Genomic DNA, 25,469 nt, shown 5'->3' on the forward strand with positions numbered 1-25,469 from the left:
ACCTAATTGGGGAATGGCCACACCTGTGATTGCTGGCAGGGACAGATTTAAACCTATTGCTGCCAACCTTGCATTCCCCCCAACACTATGTACACCAGCTAGGCTTCTGCCCTGCCACAGTAACGTTGAACTAAACAATGAAGAAGAAGCTGTGAAATGTTTATTAAGCACAGGCAACCCCACATAGTTTCCTATGGGCAATAAAAGTCCCTGAAGCTAGGCCTCAATTCTGTCGTTTTCAGAGGGATGCTTTCTAGATCCATTGTTGTATGTAGTAGTCATTTCCATGGACAGTAAGGTTTTACTCAAACATATGAAGAATCTGTAACATACATTTTTTTTCCAACTAAAAGATAACAATCCATATTTAAGCTTTCTCTACTGTTTGGTAACATTGTAATATGGGTTCTCTATTACTCCAGGCGCCGGTTTTTCAAAACTTGTAATCTGGATAACAGTGACCTGGATTTTGTAATCCTATATATTGTAATCGAAATTACTTTAAAAAAATCAGTGATCTATATTTTGTGATCCAGATAAAAGTAATCTCAATCACAAAATATAGGATTACAAAATCCGGATCATTGTTATCCAGATAACATTTTTTGAAAAAACGGCCCCAGGAGATTACATTTTAAATCTCTTTTTTTCAAAAGACGTTTATAATTTGTACCCTCTGAAAAATCCCTGAAAATTCTTTACTGAAAATTCTTTACTAACCATTCTCACTGAGACCTGAATGAACCTGCTTGCAAAGGGAGGGGAGGGTAGTCATTGGAACAGCACGGTTCTCATGGCGTTCAGAACAGGGTTCAGAAACTCAGGAAGGGACTTTGTTTGAGTCAAACCAAGAAAAGAGACTGGATAACAAAAATAACAAAAAGCAAAACATTAACAGTGTTGTTATGCTAAATGAGTGGTAAGAAAAAAAGAAATGTACACCTTTAAATTGACAATGGCATTATGAAAAACAGTGAGAGATTAACTGTGCTGTGTTTTGTTGAAAGGGAAGGGAGCTAATGAAAGTCCTCCCACACTTGTTTTTGAATGGCAGGAAGGTGGGCAGTTATTAGCGCACACGAAAATGTTTGACAGTGGTGCCCTGATCCGCACAGGCTAATGGGAAGGATTAAGAACTGTCTGACAGCTGAAAAAGAAAGAAAAGAAAGAAAAAAAATAAATCTAATTTTTTAATTTTGTCACTTGAGATGTGCAAAATGACAAATTTCCAAAGTAACAGCAGACACCATATTTTCATTAAGGGTAGCTGGTAGAGGTACAATTAGCAACAATGGAATACCCAAGACGTAATGATCGACAATAATCAATGCATTGAGAAAACTTTATTATTCCAAAACAAGAAGCAAAGCAAAATGGGTCTACTCTTCAAATATGTGCCTATTATTATACATAGTAATTTAATATATGCATTGAGAACTAATGTAACTATTCATCATATTAGTAAAAAAACCTATTTCAACACAATATAGACATTTTTGATAGTATATTAAAAAGCCAGGCAAAACAATATTTTCAAACAAGCATAGATGAATGCCAAGTCAAATCACCAATAAAGTATCCACATACAACATTATTATTATTATTATTATTATTATCATTATTATTATTATTATTATTATTATTATTATTATTATTATTATTATTATTATTATTATTATTATTACTAATAAATAATATAGAGATCTATTTTGAAAGTGCAGGTCTGTGTCAGATTCATTGAAATGATAGGCAAACCCTTTGAAAGTACAGCTCACTTTCAGTTTTATTCAGTGGCTGCAGGCTTAGCTCTGCTGGTTTAAGAAATAATATATATACTGTACTCTTTGTATCCTTGTAGAAGTAAGTGGGGCAGTCAACTCCACTGTTGTATCATTTTCATTATATTACAAATACAGTATATTGAATATTTTGTTTCCATAAGGAAAAACATGGGAGCTTTGTATACTGTTCCCAATAGGTCACTGTAACAGGGCGAGCCGCCCTGTACATTGTTTATTTATTTTTAGATCGGGGTCTCCCCCTCCGCCCCTGTGCAGAGTGTTTTGTATTATTTATTTAGTTTTATTGTATTATATTTATGACGGCGTAGCGCCGTGTTTTGTTTATTTTTAAAACATGTCCTGGCAGAGGCGAGATCGATGCTCGTCCTCTGCCAGGTGTAATGAAAAAAACTTGTGCAGAAGGTGGCCATCTCCCGAATTAATTAAGTGATTAATTTAGTTGCTAATCGGGAGATGGTCACCTGAATATAAAAAGCCTGCAGCTCTCCAGTTCAGGGTGGGTGTTGGAAGGAGAGTGAGCGAGAGGATTAAAACGAAACTAAAAGTAAACTCCAGGAACAGTGAAGGCAAATGCTCAGCCTGACCTGGGTTTTGTTTATTATTTTTGTGTTCGTGATTTTGTTTTGTTTAACTATTTATTTTGCTCTGTGAGCGAGTGTTCTTTTGTTTAAATATTTATTTATTTTTTTGGTTGCTTTAAATAAAACGGCGCCCGCGCCACTGCACCATACCTTTTGTTTTGTTGTGCCTTCTTCTGGTCTGACGTCACCCACTCAGCCATTCCTGTCACACGTGGTGTCAGAAGTGGGATCGCAGCGCCTCCAGGACGCAGGCAGAAGAGGGTACTGCATTTTTTTCATTTTTTTTTCGTTTTTTGATTGTGTGGAGAGTGAAGAGGAGGATGGGAGGAAGGAAGATGGGAGGAAGGAGGATGAGGAGACAGCAGCAGCTGCAACAGCGGCCACCAGGGGTTGTTGTGGTGAAGGAGTGGTGCCCTGGTTGTGGGGAGTTTGGGCACACTGTGGCCATCTGCCCCACCCAATACCAGGGAGAGGAGTGGATGACCCAGATCGACTGGGTCTACCAGGAGCGAGAGGGGAGAGAGCGGAAGGTGAGGAGAAGGAGGCAGAGAGGGAACACGGACCTGGAAAGGGAGGAGCCCAAACGTCCTGCGCTTAAAAGGGAGGAGCCCGAACGTCCTGCGCCTAAAAGGGAGGAGCCCGAACGTCCTGCGCCTAAAAGGGAGGAGCCCGAACGTCCTGCGCCTAAAAGGGAGGAGCCCGAACGTCCTGCGCCTAAAAGGGAGGAGCCCGAACGTCCTGCGCCTAAAAGGGAGGAGCCCGAACGTCCTGCGCCTAAAAGGGAGGAGCCCGAACGTCCTGCGCCTGAGTGGGAGGAGCCCGAACGTCCACAGCCCAAGAGGGGGGAGTCGGTGCGTCCACGGCCCGAGAGGGGGGAGTCGGTGCGTCCACGGCCCGAGAGGGGGGAGTCGGTGCGTCCACGGCCCGAGAGGGGGGAGTCGGTGCGTCCACGGCCCGAGAGGGGGGAGTCGGTGCGTCCACGGCCCGAGAGGGGGGAGTCGGTGCGTCCACGGCCCAAGAAGGGGAAGGTCGAAGGTCCACAGCCCAGGTACCTGCCAGCAGAGGGGGAATACCTGCTGGTGCCGCCTCCATCTCCATGGGAGGACTGTGAGTCGCTCCCACCTCCGCCAGCAGAGGGAGCATACCTGCTGGTTCCACCTCCACCGCCGTGGGAGAACGACGTGTCGCTCCCACCACCAGCAGAGGGAGAATACCTGCTGGTTCCACCTCCACCGCCCTGGGAGGACTGTGAGTCGCTCCCACCTCCGCCAGCAGAGGGAGCATACCTGCTGGTGCTACCTCCGTCTCCGTGGGAGGACTGTGAGCCGCTCCCACCTCCGCCAGCAGAGGGAGCATTCCTGCTGGTTCCACCTCCACCGCCCTGGGAGGACTGTGAGTCGCTCCCACCTCCGCCAGCAGAGGGAGAATACCTGCTGGTGCTACCTCCGTCTCCGTGGGAGGACTGTGAGCCGCTCCCACCTCCACCAGCAGAGGGAGCATACCTGCTGGTTCCACCTCCACCGCCGTGGGAGGACTGTGAGTCGCTCCCACCTCCGCCAGCAGAGGGAGCATACCTGCTGGTTCCACCTCCACCGCCGTGGGAGAACGACGTGTCGCTCCCACCACCAGCAGAGGGAGAATACCTGCTGGTGCCACCTCCGTCTCCGTGGGAGGACGACATGTCGCTCCCACCACCACCACCACCAGCAGAGGGAGCATGCCTGCTGGTTCCGCTTCCACCATTGCCAGCAGAGGGAACATGCCTGCTGGTTTCCCTGGTGCAGCCAGAAGGGGAGGAGCCGCCTTCGCTGCCAGAAGGGGAGGTGCCGCCTTCGCAGCCTGAAGGGGAGGAAGCCCTGCCGCCTTCGCAGCCTTAAGGGGAGTAAGCCCTGCCGCCTTGGCCGCCTGAAGGGGAGGAAGCCCTGCCGCCTTGGCCGCCTGAAGGGGAGGAAGCCCTGCCGCCTTGGCCGCCTGAAGGGGAGGAAGCCCTGCCGCCTGGGCCGCCTGAAGGGGAGGAAGCCCTGCCGCCTTGGCCGCCTGAAGGGGAGGAAGCCCTGCCGCCTTGGCCGCCTGAAGGGGAGGAAGCCCTGCCGCCTTGGCCGCCTGAAGGGGAGGAAGCCCTGCCGCCTTGGCCGCCTGAAGGGGAGGAAGCCCTGCCGCCTTGGCTGCCAGAAGAGGAGGAGCCCCTGCCGCCTTGGCTGCCAGAAGAGGAGGAGCCCCTGCCGCCTTGGCTGCCAGAAGAGGAGGAGCCCCTGCCGCCTTGGCTGCCAGAAGAGGAGGAGCCCCTGCCACCTTGGCTGCCAGAAGAGGAGGAGCCCCTGCCGCCTTTACCGTCAGGAGGAGAGGAGCAGGAGCTACCTCTACCTCCACCACCACCATTGGGAGAAGTGGAGCTCCTGCTGCCGCCTTCATGGCCAGGGGCTCCCCTCCCGCCGTCGGCATCGCCTAGGGTCGCCTGTATCTCCCTTGCATCTCCTAGGGTTGCTGCCGGTCCTGTGTCGCCTCCCGAGGGTCCGCTGCCGCTGCCGTCGCCTCCCGAGGGTCCGCTGCCGCTGCCGTCGCCTCCCGAGGGTCCGCTGCCGCTGCCGTCGCCTCCCGAGGGTCCGCTGCCGTCGCCTCCCGAGGGTCAGCTGCCGTCGCTATGGCCGGAGCCCCATGGAGGGGAACGGACGGCCACGAAGAAAGGGGGAGAGGTCCGGAGACCAGCTCCCCCAGCCGCACTTTCGCGGCCAGAGGTCATGTGGTCAGAGCCCCACGGAGGGGAGCTGCCGGCCATCAAGAAAGGGGGGGAGGTCAGGAGACCAGATCCCCCAGCCGCACTTTCGCGGCAGGAGTTTGGGTGGTCGGAGCCCCACGGAAGGGAACTGCTGGCCATGAAGAGGAGGGGGAAGGTCAGGAGACCAGCTCCCCCAGCCGCACTTTCGCGGCAGGAGTTTGGGTGGTCAGAGGTTTTGTTTATTATTTTTGTGTTCGTGATTTTGTTTTGTTTAACTATTTATTTTGCTCTGTGAGCGAGTGTTCTTTTGTTTAAATATTTATTTATTTTTTTGGTTGCTTTAAATAAAACGGCGCCCGCGCCACTGCACCATACCTTTTGTTTTGTTGTGCCTTCTTCTGGTCTGACGTCACCCACTCAGCCATTCCTGTCACAGTCACATATGTTTTAATATTTTTAAAAAGTTAGGAACTGTTTCTGACAGGCTGTTTCCTTTTGCTTGGTGACAGCAGGTCTTTCCCAGTGAGCGGTGGTGACAGAGGAGCATGATGACGGGCCTCCCAGCCCAGACTGACACACAGGAGGAGCTGGCGCGAGGACCACAGCAACCCCAGAGTTCCCAGCAGGATGGGCGGGGCCAGTGGTGGGACCAGCTCAGAAGGACCTTGTTGACAGTGGGCTACAGCGTCAGCTTCTGTCTGGTTTCACAAATACTGGTAGACCTTTTGCTTATAGATTACTGTTCATAAAAAAAATACCATATTATAAGTTTTCAAGGTGTTTGTTTGGCCAGGACTGGAAGACCCAAAAAGCTGTCTAACAAGGATGAGCAATACTTGAAGATAATATCCTTAAGGAATAGAAAGAAGACAAGCGTTTAATTGACAACAGAACTGACACCTTCTTGTTCCATAGCCCAGTTTCTGTGTTCTTGTGCATATTTTAGCCTTTTAGTCTTGTTCCCCTTTCTTAACAGAGGTATTTGTACTGCAAGACATCCTTTAAGTCCTGATTTCAAGAGTGACCTTCATACTGTTGGTTTGATGGACAACGACACATAATGCTTTCTGCCAGTTCTGTTTTTCAATTCAATGCTCATCTTCTTTCTATTCCTTAAGGATATTATCTTTTTTTTTATATTAGTAGAAAACAGAAGTGGAGGCTTGAGTAAATTGTTGATGCTCATAATGCATCAGAGTAGAAAAATGCAACATGTCTAAGACTTTTGTACAGCAGTGTATATTTAAAGGATCATATTTTTATCTTTAACATACCTTTTTTACAACCATAGTTCGAACCACTGTTGTTAATATGTCTTTGCAATTATTTCATTAGGGTGTGTGGATGTTATACATGTGCAATGGCCACGGAGCATTCTCTGCAGCACACAAAGTCTTGGATCTTCTGCAGTACCTGGTCTCACCAGCAGAGGCACATTCTTTAGGGCAGGAGGAGGTGAGTGTGTGTGTTTATACTAAAGCAAAACCACATGAAACAGATATCAATAATTTTTCAACCAAGAATCATATTCCACAGAAAGATAGGAAAGATTAATATATATATATATATATATATATATATATATATATATATATATATATAACGAAGAAGAAAGGTAATTGATCAACTAAACGCTCACTATTTTAATAATTAGCTACAATGTTTTGGCTTCCTACTTTTTCAGATAGCATGGTAGAAATAGCTATGTAGACTGATGTTGTTGTTTAAGTTTGAAAGTTGCACAATGACTTACAGATTAATGCTCTAAGAACACTGTGATATAAACAGTTTTGAGGTGGAGTTACATTTAGATTTATTTATTTTTAACTTTTTTAAGTTGTCTTTGTTTACGTGCTGTGGCCAGAGTTCAAGAACTGTTCTAACTGACCGCCATAGATATGTGTAACACCGGATAGAACACAAGTAGCTGATGACGACATTTTTAAAAACATCAACATTGAAAGATAAGGGTACAGTTAAAAAAGCTGAAGCTGCTTTGACTTTACCTAACATTTCCTTGACAAAAACTGCAGCCTGACAGTAATTGTCTTTTAGTATCACCTGTATTTGTCCTGTGTTGTTTTTATAGTACTCCCCACACTTACAGAAGGAACTGTGGAAAATGGAGAGCTTGAGCCCTCTGCTGGCCACAGTTTTTCTAGGAGTAGTGATCATCGGCATTGGGGTAGGTACATCGGCCAACCTGCTTTGTTTTTTTTTCAAGGCAAAACTTTTTTTTTTCTTTCCCATCTGCTGTAACCAAGCTTGTTGTACATTTCAACAGATTCTATACTGCTTAAAAACGCTGGCTCCCAGCCCTGCTCATCCCTATCCTGAAGACAGGCGTCAGTCTATGAGCCGTCAGCCCTCCTTCACCTACTCGGAGTGGACTGACGCCAAGCAGGATCACTTCTTCGACATGGACCCAGTGCCAGAGACGCCTGTGTTTGACTACTGCATGGACATGAAGCCTGAGACCGACCCAGCCACACTCACTGTCCAACCAGTGGGGCTCCAAGAACGGTCAGCATAGCATGAGGCCTGGCTCCTCCCACAGGGCTGCAGTCACTGCTGTGTAAACACACACTGTAAAACAAACCCACTAATAACTCATCCTCTGGTTTCTAGCAGTTATATAATTCTCTGGTTCAATAGGAAAGCATAATTTGTCAACAGAAAGCAAATCTACAGCAGCCAACTACACATTCTTTGGATTTTTTTAAAGAATGATGTTTTTATTTCCTGTAAAAGGATGAACAGTTTTATTACGTTTTTGGCTAAAAATAACAGGATTTTAAGCTGGGTTCTAGAGAGTTTTTTTTTTTCCTGGTTATAAAACTGACCCATTTACAAGACATCTATAAACATGCCATTAAAGGCTTTGACGGTTATTAACAAGAAATAACAGGTTACTCTAATAACATTTTAAATACACATTTCCATCTTGTTTCTACTCCAGTTTCTTATAGATATTAATTTCACATGGTTTGGCTATTATTATTATTATTATTATTATTATTATTATTATTATTATTATTATTATTATTATTATTATTATTGTGTAGTAATAGTAGTAGTGTTCATCCATAGCTACACAAAACCCTCAATGGTAGAACATGTAGTCATACTAAAATAAACATATAAGATTATTTAATAAATATTTCTACTAGAAATCTTTTCAATGTCTTCAATGTATTAAAAAGGATGTTTTTAACTTTCTTTATAACACATTTATAGAGGCATTATTGTCTGTTTATAATGGATTCATAAACTGTTACACAAAAAAAAACTAAACTAAAACTAATCAGGAGTTAATTTAGGTGCTCTGTTGTGTCCTAGTCTTCCTGCAGTGCTGTATCTCTGTCTCCTGTTTTCAGGAGGGGTTCAAACGTGTCCCTCACTCTGGATATGTGCACCCCCGGCTCCACCGAGCCCTACGGCTCTGTGCTGTCTCCCCGAGAGCAGTGTGCCCGGGAATACCTCCAGAAAGCCTCCAATGTGCTGAGCACCAGGGAGCTGCACGAGAGAGCCATGGACTCCTTCACACTGCAGGCCGAGTTTTTTGTGAGTGTAGTACCTCTGCTTAACATGCTTTTTAGTGAAATAAGGGTACAGTAGAAATAACACATTACAGAAATTAGAGAATGTCAAATTAGAGAAATGGTTTAGTGGCACAGCAGACCAATATAAGCTGTTTGAGAGTTGAGTGACACTATTGAGCAAATGGACTTCAGCTACTCTGTTTCTGTAATTGCTTGGACCTGCTTTGTAGGTTCTGTCAAGAATCGCTGAAAAAGAAATCCCAGTGTACTCGCAATTAAGCTTCAACATTTCCCAGTAATAGAGGTTCAAAAGAAGAAAGCCACTAAGTTAGGAGGGGCTGCAAAAATATGAAACTCTGATCAACAGAGAATTGAACAAGATAATTTTCTGAAATCAGGACAATCGGATAATTCGTCTATTACAATCGCAGGAAGAATTTACGTAAGACGCCACACACGTTATAGAAAAGGCAGTTCTCAAGCCCCCCGCCCCCATCCCAGCATCCAGCACTTCCTCTGCAGTTGAAGTTGGAATGAGAACATGTTTTTTTCCCCTGAGGGTGAAATAAGAACATAGCAAAAGTTATGTTTAACCGTACTGTACGCAGCCCCTCTCACATATCTAAATGCGCATCCACTAACTTGTCATTAGGATGATGTTCTCCCATGACTTTACTTATCAACGAACAGGATGCCATGGCCAAGACATCTTGCTACAGCAAGATCAGACGCAAAATCAGTTATTAATGAAATCCACTTTGAAGGGGGTGCCATGGGAGGGAGTAAAAAATTCATGAAAAGCCATCCGACTTTAATTTCTAAAGGAGTTCCATCTTTCCAGGGACAGCCCCACTGGCACAGTCTCTACGGCAGCAGAATCTGAAATATATCTGAAAGTGGGGGGAGGTATGGCTGTTAACTGACTAGACTGACAGCACTGGTGAATTAAACCGAAAGAGAAGATTTGTAAATGTGCAGTCACTGCACTGTTATCTGTGTAGTTTGGTTTGGTTGAATCCCACTTTGTCAAAGGTGTTATTGGAAGCATGAGGTCTGTTGTGGACTATATTAAGAATGTAGACCACATCAGATTTAAATACCACTAGTCTTTAATTCTATATAAATCTTTCTGGTATTTCCCCCCAGATTTATTGACCCATTTATAAACTGCCCTACCTGTTTAGAGAAAAAAAAATACTGTAAAATTTTACATGAAAGGAAAATAGTAATGGGATATTTGTGCTAAATGGTTTAACATTTAGGTGCAAACGCTAAAATACAACTGATGAAAGGTATTAGCTGAAGTGTTAAATGTCTTCTTGACTTGTCCTTTTTCTTGTATTTCTTTGTGTTTTTCTAATCAGGAAACCCCAATGAACTTTGTTGATCCAAAGGAATACAACTTCCCAGGTATAGTGAGGAAGAACCGATACAAAACCATTCTCCCAAGTAAGTGACAATAAACGTAGTAAAACTAAATATTTTTCCAGTCTTGTTCCAATATTGATCATTAACATTTCAGTATGTTTATTCAATGGAGAAAAGTTGTCAATCTTTATTTTCATTGGTGTGAATAACAATTTCATTAATATGCAATTACCTATTTATTGAAGATGAGTTACAACAATCCATAATGACAAGATAATATTTGAATAATAAAGCTCTGCAACAGGGGGTTTGATAGGGCTGGCAGACAGGAGAGAGACTGGAGGTTGTATTTTCCACGCAAACTTGCAGAATTTCTTTACAATTTAACAAAAACAACCACGTGCCAATACCAGCAATGGTAGAGCATGGTCTGACATACAAAAACTGGAGTTTAAACAGAAATAACAAAAAAGCAAAACAAAACAGTGGGTAAAACACTTCTAATAAAGAAAAGCTGGCCAAAACACCAGCCGAACGTGGCTCCCACTATAAGGGAGGTCAATATAAATGTAATACGAGCACACAGTTGCAGTGGTGGAGACATACAGTACAAGCACACTTATTCTTATAAATGTAACAACAGAATTACCGGGTGAATTGTACTGTTCCAAATTACACTGCAGTGCTAAGCAGATGGCTTATACAGTTATTTGTTTCTCCTGTATAGCGTTCTAGTTATATAAACAAAATAGCCCAGAATGTTTAAGGAGCGATGTGTATCCTCTATATCTTTCTAAAAGAATATTCATTAAATTGTCTTTCAGATACTCATAGCAGAGTGTGCCTTAAATCTATGGATGAAGACGATTTCCTCAGTACATATATCAATGCTAATTATATAAGGGTTGGTGGTATTTTTATTTTTCCCCCTTTCGAATTAGGCACTGCATTGAGGCAGTGCTTATTATCAAGATGTGATTCTGAGACTGGAAAGATTGTTCACTATTGTCTTGCTATAAAAGATGCAGTGTTTCCAAAACTGGGCCTGTTTTATACTGTTGTATGATTCAATAGTGACTGTTTACTACATTTTTCTATAGTTTTCATTTTTCTCTCATTCTGGAGTTTTAGGATCCATGGGTGTCCATAGATTGCCAGGGGTTCTTTTGAAAACATTGGAAACGTATCTTTTCATTCAAGAAACACAGTGTTAACTTGGACTAGAACCTCTGCATTGATTGAAAAACAGTTTGTTTTGAATTCCATAAATATGTTCAGCTGTGGACATGTATGTTTGCTTACTCTTTGAAGCCTTGTTGCCAATCTGTCTTTAAACAGGCTTTCTTCTAATAATACCTGCAGCAGCGGGAGGTTATGTCACTGCCATGGCTCAAGATATTTGCTTCTCCATCACTATGTGACATGGGGCCATGTTATTAAAAGAAAATGCATGAATAAAAAACTGTTTTTATATTTAGCAGAGAACATTTCTGTATGGTGGATATGTCAGTCCAGAAAAGTGACAAATATCAGATTTCCTTGTGAACTAAACCTGCACAAACTGATGGATGGAAGGTCTGATTGTCAGCTCCAGTTGTTTCGTTGTCCCCCCAGGGCTATGGAGAAGAGGAGAAGGTGTATATCGCTACTCAGGGACCCACGGTAAACACTGTCAGCGACTTCTGGAGAATGGTGTGGCAGGAGCGATCGCCCATCATCGTCATAATAACAAACATCGACGAAATAAACGAGGTACAGCCCTCTGCCGCTGCGTTGCACTCATACAGATTGATGCAATTTAATACGTCATGTGTAGGGTTTCTTATTGTCTTATTGTGTTTGAGAGGACTGCAAAGCTGCGCAAGCTGTACAAAATGTGTCTTCTTATAGAATATGACATATTTATTTATTATAAATCACAAAAAACAAATTGAACTCAGCAACTACCATTAAACATAAAAAATCTGTACACAAGATAAGAACTACTAAGAAATTTTGATGAATCCTTAATGGATAGTAAGGATTACATTATAATCATGCATGATTTATAATTCATAACCAAAGACAGGTGGATCAAATTAATTCTGAAATGGACTGGACAAGCAGAGCTCTGTGATAGGCTGAACAAGATTCCAAACCGTGCATGTTCTTAGACAACAATTCTTTGGGCCTCCTTAACCTCCTGACAACTAAAAGAATATAATTATACCTACCAGTAATTCTAACCGCAGTTATTAAATAGCAACAACAGCAAGAAAAAATGTCTTTCTGCAACTACAAATAATAAGACTTAAGAATGAAGTTTTCAGTTCATTTAAACAATTCCTTAGGTTAAAGATTTTTAAACTGTTAAAAATTATATTAACTGTAATTTGACTACCATTTTAAATTTAAACTCACTCACTTACATATGTTAATATTAACTATAACATTTATAAAAAAAATATACATTTATCATTTCTTTATTTTTTACCTCCTCTTGTACCACTACTTGTTGCTGTGTAGTTACATATTTGGTACAACAAATATAACATTCAAAGTTTTGTTTTTGAACACTACTCAGTGTTTTCTCATGAAATGGACTATTGTAAATTATGATCCCAATAAGATAATATTCAGTAATTTCATCTCATGCATAACATTGCAACTAGTAGTGCAGCAACTCCACAATGCATGTGTGTCTTACTACCTAATCGAAGGTGTTTAAATTTGCAACAATGTGTACTGCACATGTGATGGAAAAAAGGTAAAGTTTATATTAAAACTGACTGTACAAAAGGCACGCTACAATGTGTTCTCAGTTCCTCTGTGCAATTACCAGATAAATATTATACGTAGCTGTGAATATCTCTTTCAGAGTCTGTAGGGATCTGACATTCTGAATTATGCATCCTCTTGCAGCAACACAATAGCATTTGTACTACTCTTTTCTGTAGGTTAAGAAAGTCATGTCAACAATTGTCCACTTGACTAGTTTCTTATTGTGTTACCACAGAAAGTATGTGTTAGTTTTTTTTTTTTTACATGCATAACAAATTCCTACCATACATCTCACAAGCAATTTCATTTTTTCACTGGCATTACAGATATTATATTTAGCAATCCTTCACGACAGGGTGTGTGTTGTTGTGGAATATCACCACGCCAGCCAGGTGATATCCCACACACTATGGTTTGCTGTGTTGCCCTGGCTATGAGGTCATTTTAAATTAAAAATAACTAACAAATAGGTTTAAAGAGAACTATAGAGATGTCCTGAGTCATTAAATAACTTTTTCATGTTCAACGCTGTATTTTATTTTTTTTTAATGGATCTCATTTTGTTATGTTTCTTGCATTCATTCAAACAACAGCAGAATGACCAGTGAATTGCACTGCTCCAAATTACACTGTACTGCTAATCAGTTGCAGCGCTTAATCTAAGGAAAGCAATTTTCCAAATAGTTTAATTTAGTTTAAAATATTCTTTCTTTTCCAAGGTTGTTATATAAACAGAATATGGCTGTGGTTGTTTCGCTCAGGAGGATGGCTATAAGCGATGGCATTAGAACAACAACAGTACCCCATGTCTGTTCTATATTCCATACAGAAATGCACGGTGTACTGGCCTGAAGAGAAGGTGACCTATGAAGGGATAGAGATCATTGTAAACCAGGTCATACAAGCAAATGACTACAGTCTAAGACATATTACTCTTAAGGTATGTGACGACTCAAGGGAGTATTTGTGTATCCAGATTATGAAAACTCTAACAGGACATGGTTTTAAATGGTTCTGGTGTTGGATATGTTTATTAAAAAAAATTACAGTGCTTTTGAGACTGTAAATTAAACTATTCGTTTAAGGAAAAATAATTCTCCTTTAAGAATAACAAGCTGAGCTAAAATGTTTTTTTTTTTTTTTAATTAACAGTCCCTGTAAGCTTTCAGGCAATCTATTTAATGTAATTGTATCTGAAATATTTCTCTCTCTCTCTCTCTCTCTCTCTCTCTCTCTCTCTCTCTCTCCTCTCTCTCTCTCTCTCTCTCTCTCTCTCTCTCTCTCTCTCTCTCTCTCTCTCTCTCTCTGCTCCCCAAGCTCAAATGGGCTAATGGGCAATAAATATCCAGTCATTTGCCATTCCTAGAAAATGGTAACATTAGTTCTCTGAAACAGCTTTCTCATTAAAATCAGTTGCATATATTAAGAGCAGACAATTATCTATCCAGGGATGCCAATATATGAAGCAACACTATGAGGGGTTGAATATGTTGAGTATGCACATCTGGTAAACACACTTTGTCAAAAAATGTAAGAACATTTCTGATATGAATCCCAGCTAAATCGCAGCATCCCAGCTAAATCCCACTGTGTTCTGTGTTGGTCCCCTGTGTTTTGTGTGACAGTGTGAGGGAGAGGAGAGGAGCCTACGACACTACTGGTACACGTCCTGGCCAGACCAGAAGACCCCAGACAAGGCCCCTCCTTTGCTGGAGTTAGTGCAGGATGTGGAGGAGGCACGGCAACAGGCTCCAGAGGGTAGCGGCCCAGTCATTGTCCACTGCAGGTAATGTGGCAACAATGACTAGAGCTGCACAAACCTGATTATTCCATTGACCAGATCAAGCTCTCCACAAGTGTGGGTCATTGGTGTTGATTGGGTTCATTCACCAAGTGAAACAACTACTTGGATGCGTGTGGATTGCTGTTCTCCACAGAGAAAAGCAACAATCATCACAAACCCAAACAGCTGTTTCTTCACTTGTTTCACTTGGAATGGTAAATGATCTCAGTCAACACCAATGACTCTAACCTAATAGTCAGCACCTGATTTCTGTAGAGAGCTCAATTAGAATAATCGAATAGTCGGTTCGTACAGCACTAACAGTGACCCTTTGTGACTGGGAAATAATACTGGAAGAAAACCTGCTTAAGAGAGACCAGGACTGATAATGCAGCACACACTTTATTGATCTTTTTAAAGTAAAACTATACTTGAGGCTCAAAATTTCAAGCAGTATAATATAGACAACTGATGTAGTACGTTTGTAATACTTTTACATATAGAGCTGTAACTTTTTGGGTGCATTTTTAATAAGTGTCCAATATAATACCATAGCTTCTTATAGTTTTGAATACACAGTACACAAAAACCTTGTGCTTACACTTATCTCATTCTGGCACAGCGTTAGAAAATGAAACAAAGTGATTTCTCAGCGGGTTAAACTAACTCAAAGCTAGCCTCGGGTTATAAAGCAACTGTATAATAAACAGAATATATTTGTATAGATTAGTAACACATAGCCAGTAGCACTAGCTTATGACTCATCACACTGTGGTACTAGGGTTTTGACCCTATGCATGAGAAGTTTGTCAATTCACATGTGGCAAGAGAGTAATTCAGTCTGCCTATTCCTGCACCACTTCCCAACAGATTGGCTCAGCGTTATTTTACATGCTAAATCTCACTGGGTCTTGCACGGTGGTGTTGCCTGCCTGCTCTCAAGCTAGCGCTATGGAAACCAGCAGATAACCCTGCTTGTCCCCTCAAGCTATTCATTGCAAGCGAGTAAGGTTTAGCCTATCTCTGGACAGGTACACAGCCTGTCAAGGCTGAGTCAATCCCTGCCTGAGGCAAATCAATGACCTCTGCTAGTGCAGTTTAGAACAGCCACTCTGTTCAACCAAGCTAGCAGCTACAACTGTGACTCCTAGCTTACAAGGGCACCAGCAGAAGTAATGTTAAGCAATCGGTGTGCACTGCATTCAGCATCAGTACTACTACAGTTGTTGATGATCATTGTTGTTATTTAAAACTATAAGGTATTCATTTTGATTTCGAGTGTTTGAAGCTATTGATAGGTCATTACTATTCAACTTCCAATAAAACTTTTTTCTGGTGTGATATCAATTAGACCATTGCTTCAATGCATTTAAATCTTTATTAGCTCATTTCTGAAAGGAAATGGCACATATTGCAATTATAAAATGATATATAAAAAAAAAACATAAGACTACTTACAGTACAAGCCCCTCTATGCATGTCTGTGTTTTTTTTTTTTTTTTTGGTTTAGTATCTCTTGTTTTTCCTTTCTGAAAAAGTATGTTGAGATAGGGCCATTCATTCATTATAAATGTGGTGCAATATCATTTGACTACACCCACCGTCTGTGAGGTGTTGCAACTTGCGAGTGATAATAATGTATAGAGGGTTTCCATATATAACCTTGACTAGCATGACCAGGAGCTGTATGGAACAGCACAGGAGACAGAAGCTGATAAAGTCTTGATACTGTCCCATTGTGCACTGCAAGCAGAGTTTAACCCTGTGTATTGTTTGGTGTTCTCAGTGCAGGGATTGGACGAACAGGCTGCTTCATTGCCACCACTATTGGCTGTAAACAGTTAAAGAACGAGGGGTTTGTGGACATTCTTAGGACCACCTGCCAGCTGCGTTTGAACAGGTAAGGGTTTTCAGTGTGAATGGACAGTAGTCCTTTGTACTGCCCCAATCACACAATAGTGTTCTTTGGAGGAGCCAGTCTGTCATATACTGAACACTCACTGGACACCTTATCAGGACCACATACCCATTTGCATTGGGCATTTCAGTAGGTTATGGCCTAAAGATTGCCCAGATAATTGTGATAATATTATACCACGTTTTATCTCCCGTTAATTCCAACTGTGTTAGTAGTTCTTTCTCTCTGACATTATCTTATTCTTTTTTTTGTCTGCTTTTCACTTTTAAAAAAAAATATAGCCATACCAACACTTATCAGTTGTAGAGATAAGAACAAAACATCTCTGTAGCAGTGGTGCTGATTTAGTTTAGATGACTGTCACAAGCATGATTATTGTCTATTAATATTTGCATATTCAAATCGGATTGGGTTCTTTGAATCCTCTAGAAAAATAAATCCTGTGTGTACCTAAACAGTGTTACCTAGACGCACAGGGCAAGGTGATAATGATAATACATGGTGTTGGTTTAATCCCTGATTGGTTGGTCTACCTCACTGATCCAGTCCCAGAGGAAGGGAATGCAGCCAGACACATTGAGGCACTTTGTGGAGCCATGGAGCCATGCCATCCACACATAGTAACTAGGGATAAAGAGATATGGTATATACGGCTCCAACAATTATTGTATTGGGCTGTGGTAGTTGTGTATATGCATTAATCCATCTGCTTGTTTTTCAGAGGAGGGATGATCCAGACTTCTGAACAATACCAGTTTGTCCATCACGTCCTGAGCCTCTATGAGAAGCAGCTCTCTCTCCCGGTAGAAGAATAAATAACAGCTTACAGCTCCACAAATAAGACTCAGATATAGCCATCACCTGCCTGCCAACCTTTGGTAACCACGGTAACCCAGAGAAGGGGTGGGCCCGGAATCAAGTCCACTCTCGCACTAACGTCTGCTTCACAGTGCGTTCATTTATACATGTTCATGGTATATGAAGCCATTATTGCCCCTTTTGTATTGGAAGCCCTGCCCATAAGGTACGAAGGACTGTATGGTTATCAGAATTTCAACTAGAGATGGACAAGTCTTGGATTCGAGCGACAACATATGATCTCTGATAATCACCTAATGAACAGTAGTTCCATTTTCTACAACATGATTTGTTCAAGTACAGAAACTAAGGAATTTGTTCTCATTAGTTACATGCGGTAGCTTTTCCCGTTTCTTTTATGGGAACTTTATCCAAGCTCAGTCCTATTCAAACAACTGATGAAATGACTTGGCTCATTTCTAGTCACATCTGTATGTGTTTTAATATTTACTGGGATAGGACTCATAGCTTCTATGCTGAAGATGAACAACCATTTTCCACATGTCTCCAGTTACCTTACAATGAGATTGAATATATTTTGCAATGTTCAGAATACTAAGTGGGTTTGGAAATGTCTTCTGTCTACAATGGTGTTTATATCCTTCACAAAGATGCCACTAGAAGAGGCACCATCACAGTGTCTAGCATGGCCTCCTAGAAAAAATGCTTGGTTGAACATCCACAAGCTGGAAAGCACAGGCTCCTAAAAGCCCCTCTGATCATCAGGGGATCCTGTAGCTCCTCTAGAAATCAGTGTAAAGGAGTTCAACCCTTTATGAAAGGAATGCCTGAAGACCTTTAATGGAACTACACCTCTTTGAAGAGCAACAACAAGAGGGTTTGTGAACTGTATCAGATTTAAGAAAGGCCCTCTCACTGTAAACTTCAATATGGCTGGAGTCCCAGGGCCTGTGGTAGTTCATCACATGTCTGACGTGGTTTGTAGAATGTATTTAACGTCTGGCTTACAACTCAATGAGTTGTAACTCTGAATTCGCTAAGCCTATAGATGACGGATCTCAAGGAATAGGTTAATCTAGCACATGTATTTTTACACAATGGCCTTACTCTGTGTCTGTCTGTCTGTTTATTCCTCTACCATTAGGCAGCATAGAGGTTGAGCAGGTATTCTTTTCTCTGGGCAGGTACATTCCCTTTTGTTCTTAAACAGAAGTTATGGGGCATTAAATCAGATGAATTGCTCTGCTATAGAGGAGATATATGGAGACGTATGGGTCTATTGAATTTACCGAAACAGTGTAGACACTGATTCTTACCCCATGGAGCGCTATAGCTACTTGTGCAAGCTGCAGTTTCGTATAGTGGTCAGTTGCTGGTTCACCCTGTTACGCTGCACTATTTATATCCACTGCTGATTAAAATAAATTGATTCACTCTGTGTTCTTCAACAGGACTGAGTATATTACAGCTATAGCAGCTAATTTCCAGGTTTCTGTTTTTTTCAAAATCAGATCTGGATCATGTTGTCATGAACCAGATTTTCAACAAGCACACAGGCCTCAATAGATTAAAAGTCTTAATAGCAGCTGAATATCTATCCAGGCTCAAACCAGCAATATCACTACATTATTTGTGTATTTCTGCTATTTGGGCAATGGAAGCTATTTGTTTGATTTTATTTGTTGACGTCAGAGCAGGATAAACAGTGGGAATGTATCATAGTTCACGATTCATGATTTTGTGAAACATAGAGAAAGATTTGGCTGGTTCTTCGGGGAAACATGTTCATTATAATATAATTTGTGTCAAATATATTATTCTTGCACTCTGTTAAGAAAAAAGTTTTGTAAACAGGTTAGATTACTTTTATGTTTTACAAGTAATGTATGTAATATGTACAAAAAACTAACTGTGCTCACTGACAGTTGGAAAAATTCATTGGCAAAAATGAATGGGCGGGATAATTATACATCCTTGCCAAATAAGATCCAGGTCTGTTCCATCTCACAAATTGACACTTACCAGTTTTAAAGGTGGCTTGTCTGACTTCAGATAACTAGTTTTTAGAAATTTGTACTCGATATTTATAGAATAGAATACTAGCTATATCAACATGCATATCCAGGATGAGATCTAGGTGGTGTACTGGGGTTATACACTTGAATTGCATGCCTTCACCTCTGTAGCTGTGGGTTCTTATCACAGTGACATGAGTTTGCTAGTCTGAACTTTGACCCCAGTGGACACCACCACACAACTGACTGTCTCTACATGAGAGATCCCTGGACAGAATGGCCGGGGTGTCAAGGTCAGGTCAAGGTCTTCATTGCTAAAATAATGTGCTGCACATACGGTATGATGCTAAATTGAACTTCTCAAGTAATAACAAAATAAACATATAAAGGTATCTAATGTGTTTAGTTGATGGTGTCTCCATGTTTAGTTTAAATGTTTGGGGAAATAGTTTTAAATGGAAAGTCTTCATTTTTATCTAAATTATTTGCGGAATGCTGAAAATCCACTAATTATTTATTTAACATGAATTGAATGTATTGTATTTAATTACATTATTTAGTGTAGAAAGCAAGACTAGATTTGAATCCTGCTTTTTAAATATTTAAATATTTCATACACAGTACTTTTATTTATTAAATATTTATACATTTTCTCTTTAGATGGCTAAAGATTTGAACTTTGGGGAAAATGAATTAGATATGTTCAACTAAATATAAAAAACAATTATATTTCACTCACAGCTGCTTAGCACCAATGGTTTTTAAAGAAAAATTGCCATTTTTACTCCATGGGCTTTGTAACTCTTCTGTTTTACATCTCTTTTACTTGTGTACTGATATTTATTTCATTTGTCAGAATTAATTTTCGGGTACAAAAGTAGACCTTATACAGTATAGCAGGAGTGGAAATAACAATTTGCAGTTGTCAGTGGAGAGTAGGAAATCCTTGATGGTACCAAGGAATTGAAATATTCATTTTTTTGTTAATAATAAAGTCATTTAATATGTAATAGAACACAAGCTATGGGCAGAGGAATCATAGAAGATTTGAATGTCGTCTATGTCTACATATGTTCTTAAGTTTCAAGAATCACCATGGTAACTTAATAGAGAAAGCTGATAGCAATTTCCATATATGGATGATGGTGGGCTCTCTTAAGCCATCTGTAAAATGCTTTGCTGTAGGACACTGAAAAAAGGGTTTGATTTCTCACTGAAATTGTACAAATCCTTGGCATTGTTTTTAAGCAATGAACATTGTGGTGCCTTCAGTGTTTTGTGATGGACTGCCGTTACGGGTTCTGACCCATGTCTGTGAGATGAGATGAGGTTATAAAGCTAGGCTATATAACCATGAATGCAGACAAGTCTGGGATGCTTGCTTGCAATGTGCAGGGTCACAATTTAGCACCCAGTTACACTGGTGCTGTGATCTCATAGATTAGCTGCCGTCGATCGCCATGGTTACAGGGAGGAAGAGTGTAACGGGCAGTGTTGTGTGATACAATGCTGTCGCAGATTCTGACCCCTGTTGGTGAGATGAGATGAGGTTAAAAGCTCTAACTCCATGAATACAGAAGGGCTTTTGCATAGTGGTTAAGATGCTCACTTGCGGTGTGTGGGGTCGCTGGTTAGCGCCCACCCTCCGCCCATTTACACTCGCAAGCATACAGTTTTACCTTAATAAGAGTCTGTACATGATTAATGCTTTCTCTATGGTCTGTAATAAAAACAGCCTGAAGAAAAGTATATTGAAACTGGTACCTGTGCTCGCTGATTTCTAATGTGTGTTTTTATACATTTAAAAGGGTTATAGTTACAGTTTAAAGGACTCTCTTAGAAGATTGTTGGAAAATAATACTCAGATGTGCCACTGCAGTTACCCTGGCACATTAGGAGAAACAGTAAAATGGCTCTTGTCAAAAGCACTGTAAGGATCATATTGGTAATGGCTGATAACAGCAGGTGATCAGGCGACTGTTAATGTAGGTTTTACTGTAGAAATGTAAAACATTTTAATTGGATTGATTTACAGAAACACTAAAGGTTTTTTGTCTTTTTCTAATTATTTATTTAGCTCTTCATTTATTTAGGTTGTGAAGTTCAGGTGGTGATTTCAAGGGATTTGGTTCACTTGTGCACTGTCCACTGTTATTGAAATGTCAGCCGTTTACAGTTAGATACCAGCGTGGAGCTGGTTTTCTGGGTTTCTTATACCCCTTTCACATAGACCAGTTAATGTCGTCTCTGAACCACCTCTCAAGGTGGTTCAGATACGGCACTGAACCGTCTCAACTCCTGTGTGAAATGCTATGCCGGCACTGAAGTGCTATAGTGGGCGTGGATTGAAAGTCAACATCCCATGTGACTGTATACCGGTCGTTTTCATTTTCTTCAAATACAATGGCTGCTCAAGAACAAGGTAGTAATTGGAGTCCAGAATAAGTTAAGGAATTGTTTACTTTATGGGCTGACGAGGAGGTGAATTCACAAATACAAGGGATGGTGCGTGATGCTGTAATTTATGGGTGAATCGCCGTTGCTGTGAAAACGATCTGTTGACTGACAGGTTTGAAAGTTGTATTCACATGATCCCTTTGGCTGTATGAAAGGGTTATAATGGCATTATACCGGCATAGATTGTGCAATTTTGTGCTGTGTGAATGGGTATTTTAATTTTTTTTTTTAATGAGATCATTAGCGGCATTTGTGTGTGAAAGTGGTATTAGAGGAGAAAATCAAATAGCAGGACAAGTGAAGTGGGTTCTATGAGGTGCTCTTTGGTAGTTTTTCCCAAAGAGTAAGAACTTACTTTTCACACCTCTTCTGTATAAACTTTTCCAGGCTGACAGAACTCGATCTCTCCAACTGGCGCTGATGGTGGAATATACCTAACGAGTGTCCAATACGAAGGACACAAGAGACTTTAAATCTCGCACTACATAAAGAAAATGCAGACTGAACATGAAGGCTGTTTATATATTATGCTGTCGGAGAAAATAGGTGAATTCACTTACAGATATCAATTAAACACAAACATGATATATACAAGCGATTTTTGCAGAGTGAATTGCAGATTGCAGATGGATATTTTTTGAGAATATTAAGAAGTAACTGCAGTGCTCTCCCTTGGCATTGAGACACCCCTACAAGATGATTGCCTACATTATGTAGGGTAGAGAGGACATTAATACACAGCCTCAGCCTTGCCAGAGGTCGTTAAGATAAGGCTTCATATTATAGAACCTTGTGACCAGTTATGAAGCAGCAACTATTTCTAGACATTTTTTTTCAGAGGCATGGTGTACACTGTAGATTCAAAGACTTTAATACCCGTTTCGGTTTGTGATACCAGGTCCAAACCTGACCGATTTTCTAAACCAGCGAGATCCAGCTTGACAGTTTTACTCGACCAGAAACCAAACAAAATAAGGAGATTATTTTTGTACCTTGGCGACAGTTGAAAACAAACCTGTTTATTGAAAATGTAACCATTTCTGTTGGAATGTTTATTTTTCTCTTACCCATTTTTATTACTGTGTTTTGAAATGTTCTGTTTCTAGTATTATATTGTGAAGTCCCAGCCATATTAAATTAACCGGCCTATATGTGTTCCATTAGCATTTCCAATAATAAACTGGATTGCGTTACATTGCATTGGTGTGGGGTGACTTACTACATTACAGGCATAACACAGGAAGTTCTGAGCGTTGAATAGTGTGAGATATATGGGATTGTAATAAGACCATTATTTACAGAACTAAATTTACAAAAGTTTATTTTATCATTCATCAGAAGTTAGACATCTGGAAAATAACATCTTCACACATAGCTTGTATGTTTATATTACAATTTTCCTGGCTTCCTGTTTGTAAAACACCCTTTTTTTTTACAAGAGGTTTGATTTAAAGCACAAATGGGGATAAGTGACAGGATTAGATTTTTCAGTGGAGGAATTAAATCTGGATGAAGGACATGTATACAGGTGCATTCACTGATCACATTTTTACTTATATCAATGATATACATTTAATTCTCATTAAAACGCACTCGGATTAAACAAACTTCCTGATAATACAATTGTCCCAGAGCAAATTCAGCAGTCACATATTGTAAATTACTTCTTATAATACAAATTCACTTAACACAAATTTCAAGTTTGTGTGAATCATTCTGGAGCCCTAGTTTTTAACAGCTGAGTGTAAAGGATATTGGGAAATGTATTTACTTGCATCTAGATTAGCACCTCTGTTCTGTATTTTAGTGCTGTTTTGGGACTACCGATCCTACAATGCATTTTGAGTTGCCATAGCGCTCACACATCAATTTCATTTCCATGAAGCAGCGCAAAAAACGTGCATTATCCTTGCAGCCAAAGGTAGAGGTGTGAAAAAGTAGGATACCATAATACAAGCCTATGAACAGCAAACTGTGGATGCAAGTCATCAGTGTTTCCAATTTGCTCAATACCCTGATCTTAAAGAGTAAGCAGCAGGGTTCCGAAAAATATTGCATTACATGTCCCCATGTGTTGTTACAACTGTTTAAATAACGCATGTGTAATTTTTCTTTTTATTGTTAACATCCTGACAACTTTTTACACTTATAACTTTAAAGTCTTTTTCAATATGGACAGTGTTGAAGGTGATTTGGGCCAGTGTAGATTTTCTGTTGCTTTGCACCATTTGTTGTCCATGCTCAATCCGCCATGAACCAATTGCAGGCTGTGGTGGTTTTCTGCAAATATCCCCATTACAAGAACCCCCAGGAGGCTTAATGGACATGTTAATCAATGCAGCCATGGGCACCCAGTATCTTGCCCCTTATAAAGTCAATGAGATCTTTATGATTTGATTGTTGCTGAATAGTTGGACTCACTTCTCACACATGCAATCCAATGTAGAGAAAGTAGAGCTGCATGTTAATTATGCTGCTGCAGGAGCTTTGCTCTGCCTCATGTGACAATATGATTTTTTCCTAAATGGTTCACATCTAGAGAAAGTAAACCTTACCTATAGATCAAACAGTTTAAAGTCATGTGTGCCATCCGTGAATCCACGTTATAATCATCTTTTTCTACAAGTCCCAGTAGAAGTTTGGACAGGTTTTTAACACAGAAATGTACGTTTGTAATTACTGCATGTGGAAACATAAGTGTTAATTTAATATGGCTTTGTTAATAAATGTGTTTAATTTATCCCACAGAAAGAAAAGAACAAAATGTATCATGCTTTTTCAAATTAATTCTATAAAAGCATTTACAATAATAAGCATTTTTATGATTAAATGCAAACCGTTAATGTAAGGACGCTTTTAATGTAATTTTATATGGATGTAAAAGGATGTGTTTTGCATCTTAATAAAAGCAGACTGGAAGCATTAGCAGGACGTCTTTAATTTGTTTTATTTGCTGTTCCCGAAGGAAGCAGTTTCTTTTTAACATTGTTACAAATTACAGGAAATTATATTTCCCTAAAGAAATCAATGCATTTGCAGAATTGGCATAATCAATAACTAATAAACACTCAATGGAGCTAAATTTAGAAATACAAATAGCTTTGTAAATTCAATAAGACATTTTGACTTTTTTCAATCTTTTTCAATGTTGAATGAGTTTAATTGAAAGAGATATATCACTTGGTGCTGTGGACTACTCCCAGTGGTCAATGTCAAGTTTCTCTTAATGCTCCCATTAAGAGGAATGTGCAAGTGCTGATTATGAACATATGAGACATTAACCTCCCATAGGTGTGAATGGTTCTAGTCACAGCAGGTCAGCAGAATGGATTTGAAACTAATATTGCACACTGGTTCTGACTGGGTTCCCGGTGTGTATCGGTTTATACAATTGTGATACCATTAGTAGGTCAAACTGTGACACATTTTACCACTATGGTACTATTCAATTTATGGCCTGTATTATACCAATTGTTAATCCAGTAGAAGTGTAGAATTGTGGGCACAAGCACATAGCACATTTTAGTAACCAATTAAAGTTGCTTGGGGGTAAATTCATGCTAGCTGTGGCTTATCCAGGCGATTTTGAATTTTGGTAACAGAAAAAGTCATGGGGAACACAATGATGCAATCACATAGTAACTATCACATACAGTAGTTAATGAACTATGTTAACATCACTGAATTATACAATGCTGAGTAAATGAG

At 40.4% G+C, this 25,469-nt stretch overlaps 1 protein-coding gene across 3 annotated transcripts in view; it reads left to right on the forward strand.

Annotated features, from left to right (window-relative positions):
* The window catches only part of LOC117969233 (tyrosine-protein phosphatase non-receptor type 5-like), a 46,656-nt gene extending 21,970 nt beyond the window's left edge, over nucleotides 1-24,686 (forward strand). For 2 of the 3 annotated variants that reach the window (XM_034917145.2, XM_034917144.2), the window contains exons 3-14: nucleotides 5,609-5,815; nucleotides 6,435-6,554; nucleotides 7,189-7,284; nucleotides 7,384-7,622; nucleotides 8,477-8,663; nucleotides 10,006-10,090; nucleotides 10,834-10,913; nucleotides 11,624-11,761; nucleotides 13,599-13,709; nucleotides 14,395-14,555; nucleotides 16,339-16,452; nucleotides 17,192-24,686. In XM_034917145.2, coding sequence (XP_034773036.1) covers nucleotides 5,645-5,815; nucleotides 6,435-6,554; nucleotides 7,189-7,284; nucleotides 7,384-7,622; nucleotides 8,477-8,663; nucleotides 10,006-10,090; nucleotides 10,834-10,913; nucleotides 11,624-11,761; nucleotides 13,599-13,709; nucleotides 14,395-14,555; nucleotides 16,339-16,452; nucleotides 17,192-17,285 — 1,596 coding nt within the window. In that variant the 5' untranslated portion in view covers nucleotides 5,609-5,644 and the 3' untranslated portion in view covers nucleotides 17,286-24,686. The remainder of the gene's footprint in view (nucleotides 1-5,608; nucleotides 5,816-6,434; nucleotides 6,555-7,188; nucleotides 7,285-7,383; nucleotides 7,623-8,476; nucleotides 8,664-10,005; nucleotides 10,091-10,833; nucleotides 10,914-11,623; nucleotides 11,762-13,598; nucleotides 13,710-14,394; nucleotides 14,556-16,338; nucleotides 16,453-17,191) is intronic. The other variant, XM_034917146.2, reaches the window with a different exon arrangement.
* Nucleotides 24,687-25,469: the final 783 nt, after the last annotated feature.

This window comes from Acipenser ruthenus, chromosome 27 (genome assembly GCF_902713425.1).
Source record: "Acipenser ruthenus chromosome 27, fAciRut3.2 maternal haplotype, whole genome shotgun sequence".
NCBI lineage: Eukaryota > Metazoa > Chordata > Actinopteri > Acipenseriformes > Acipenseridae > Acipenser > Acipenser ruthenus.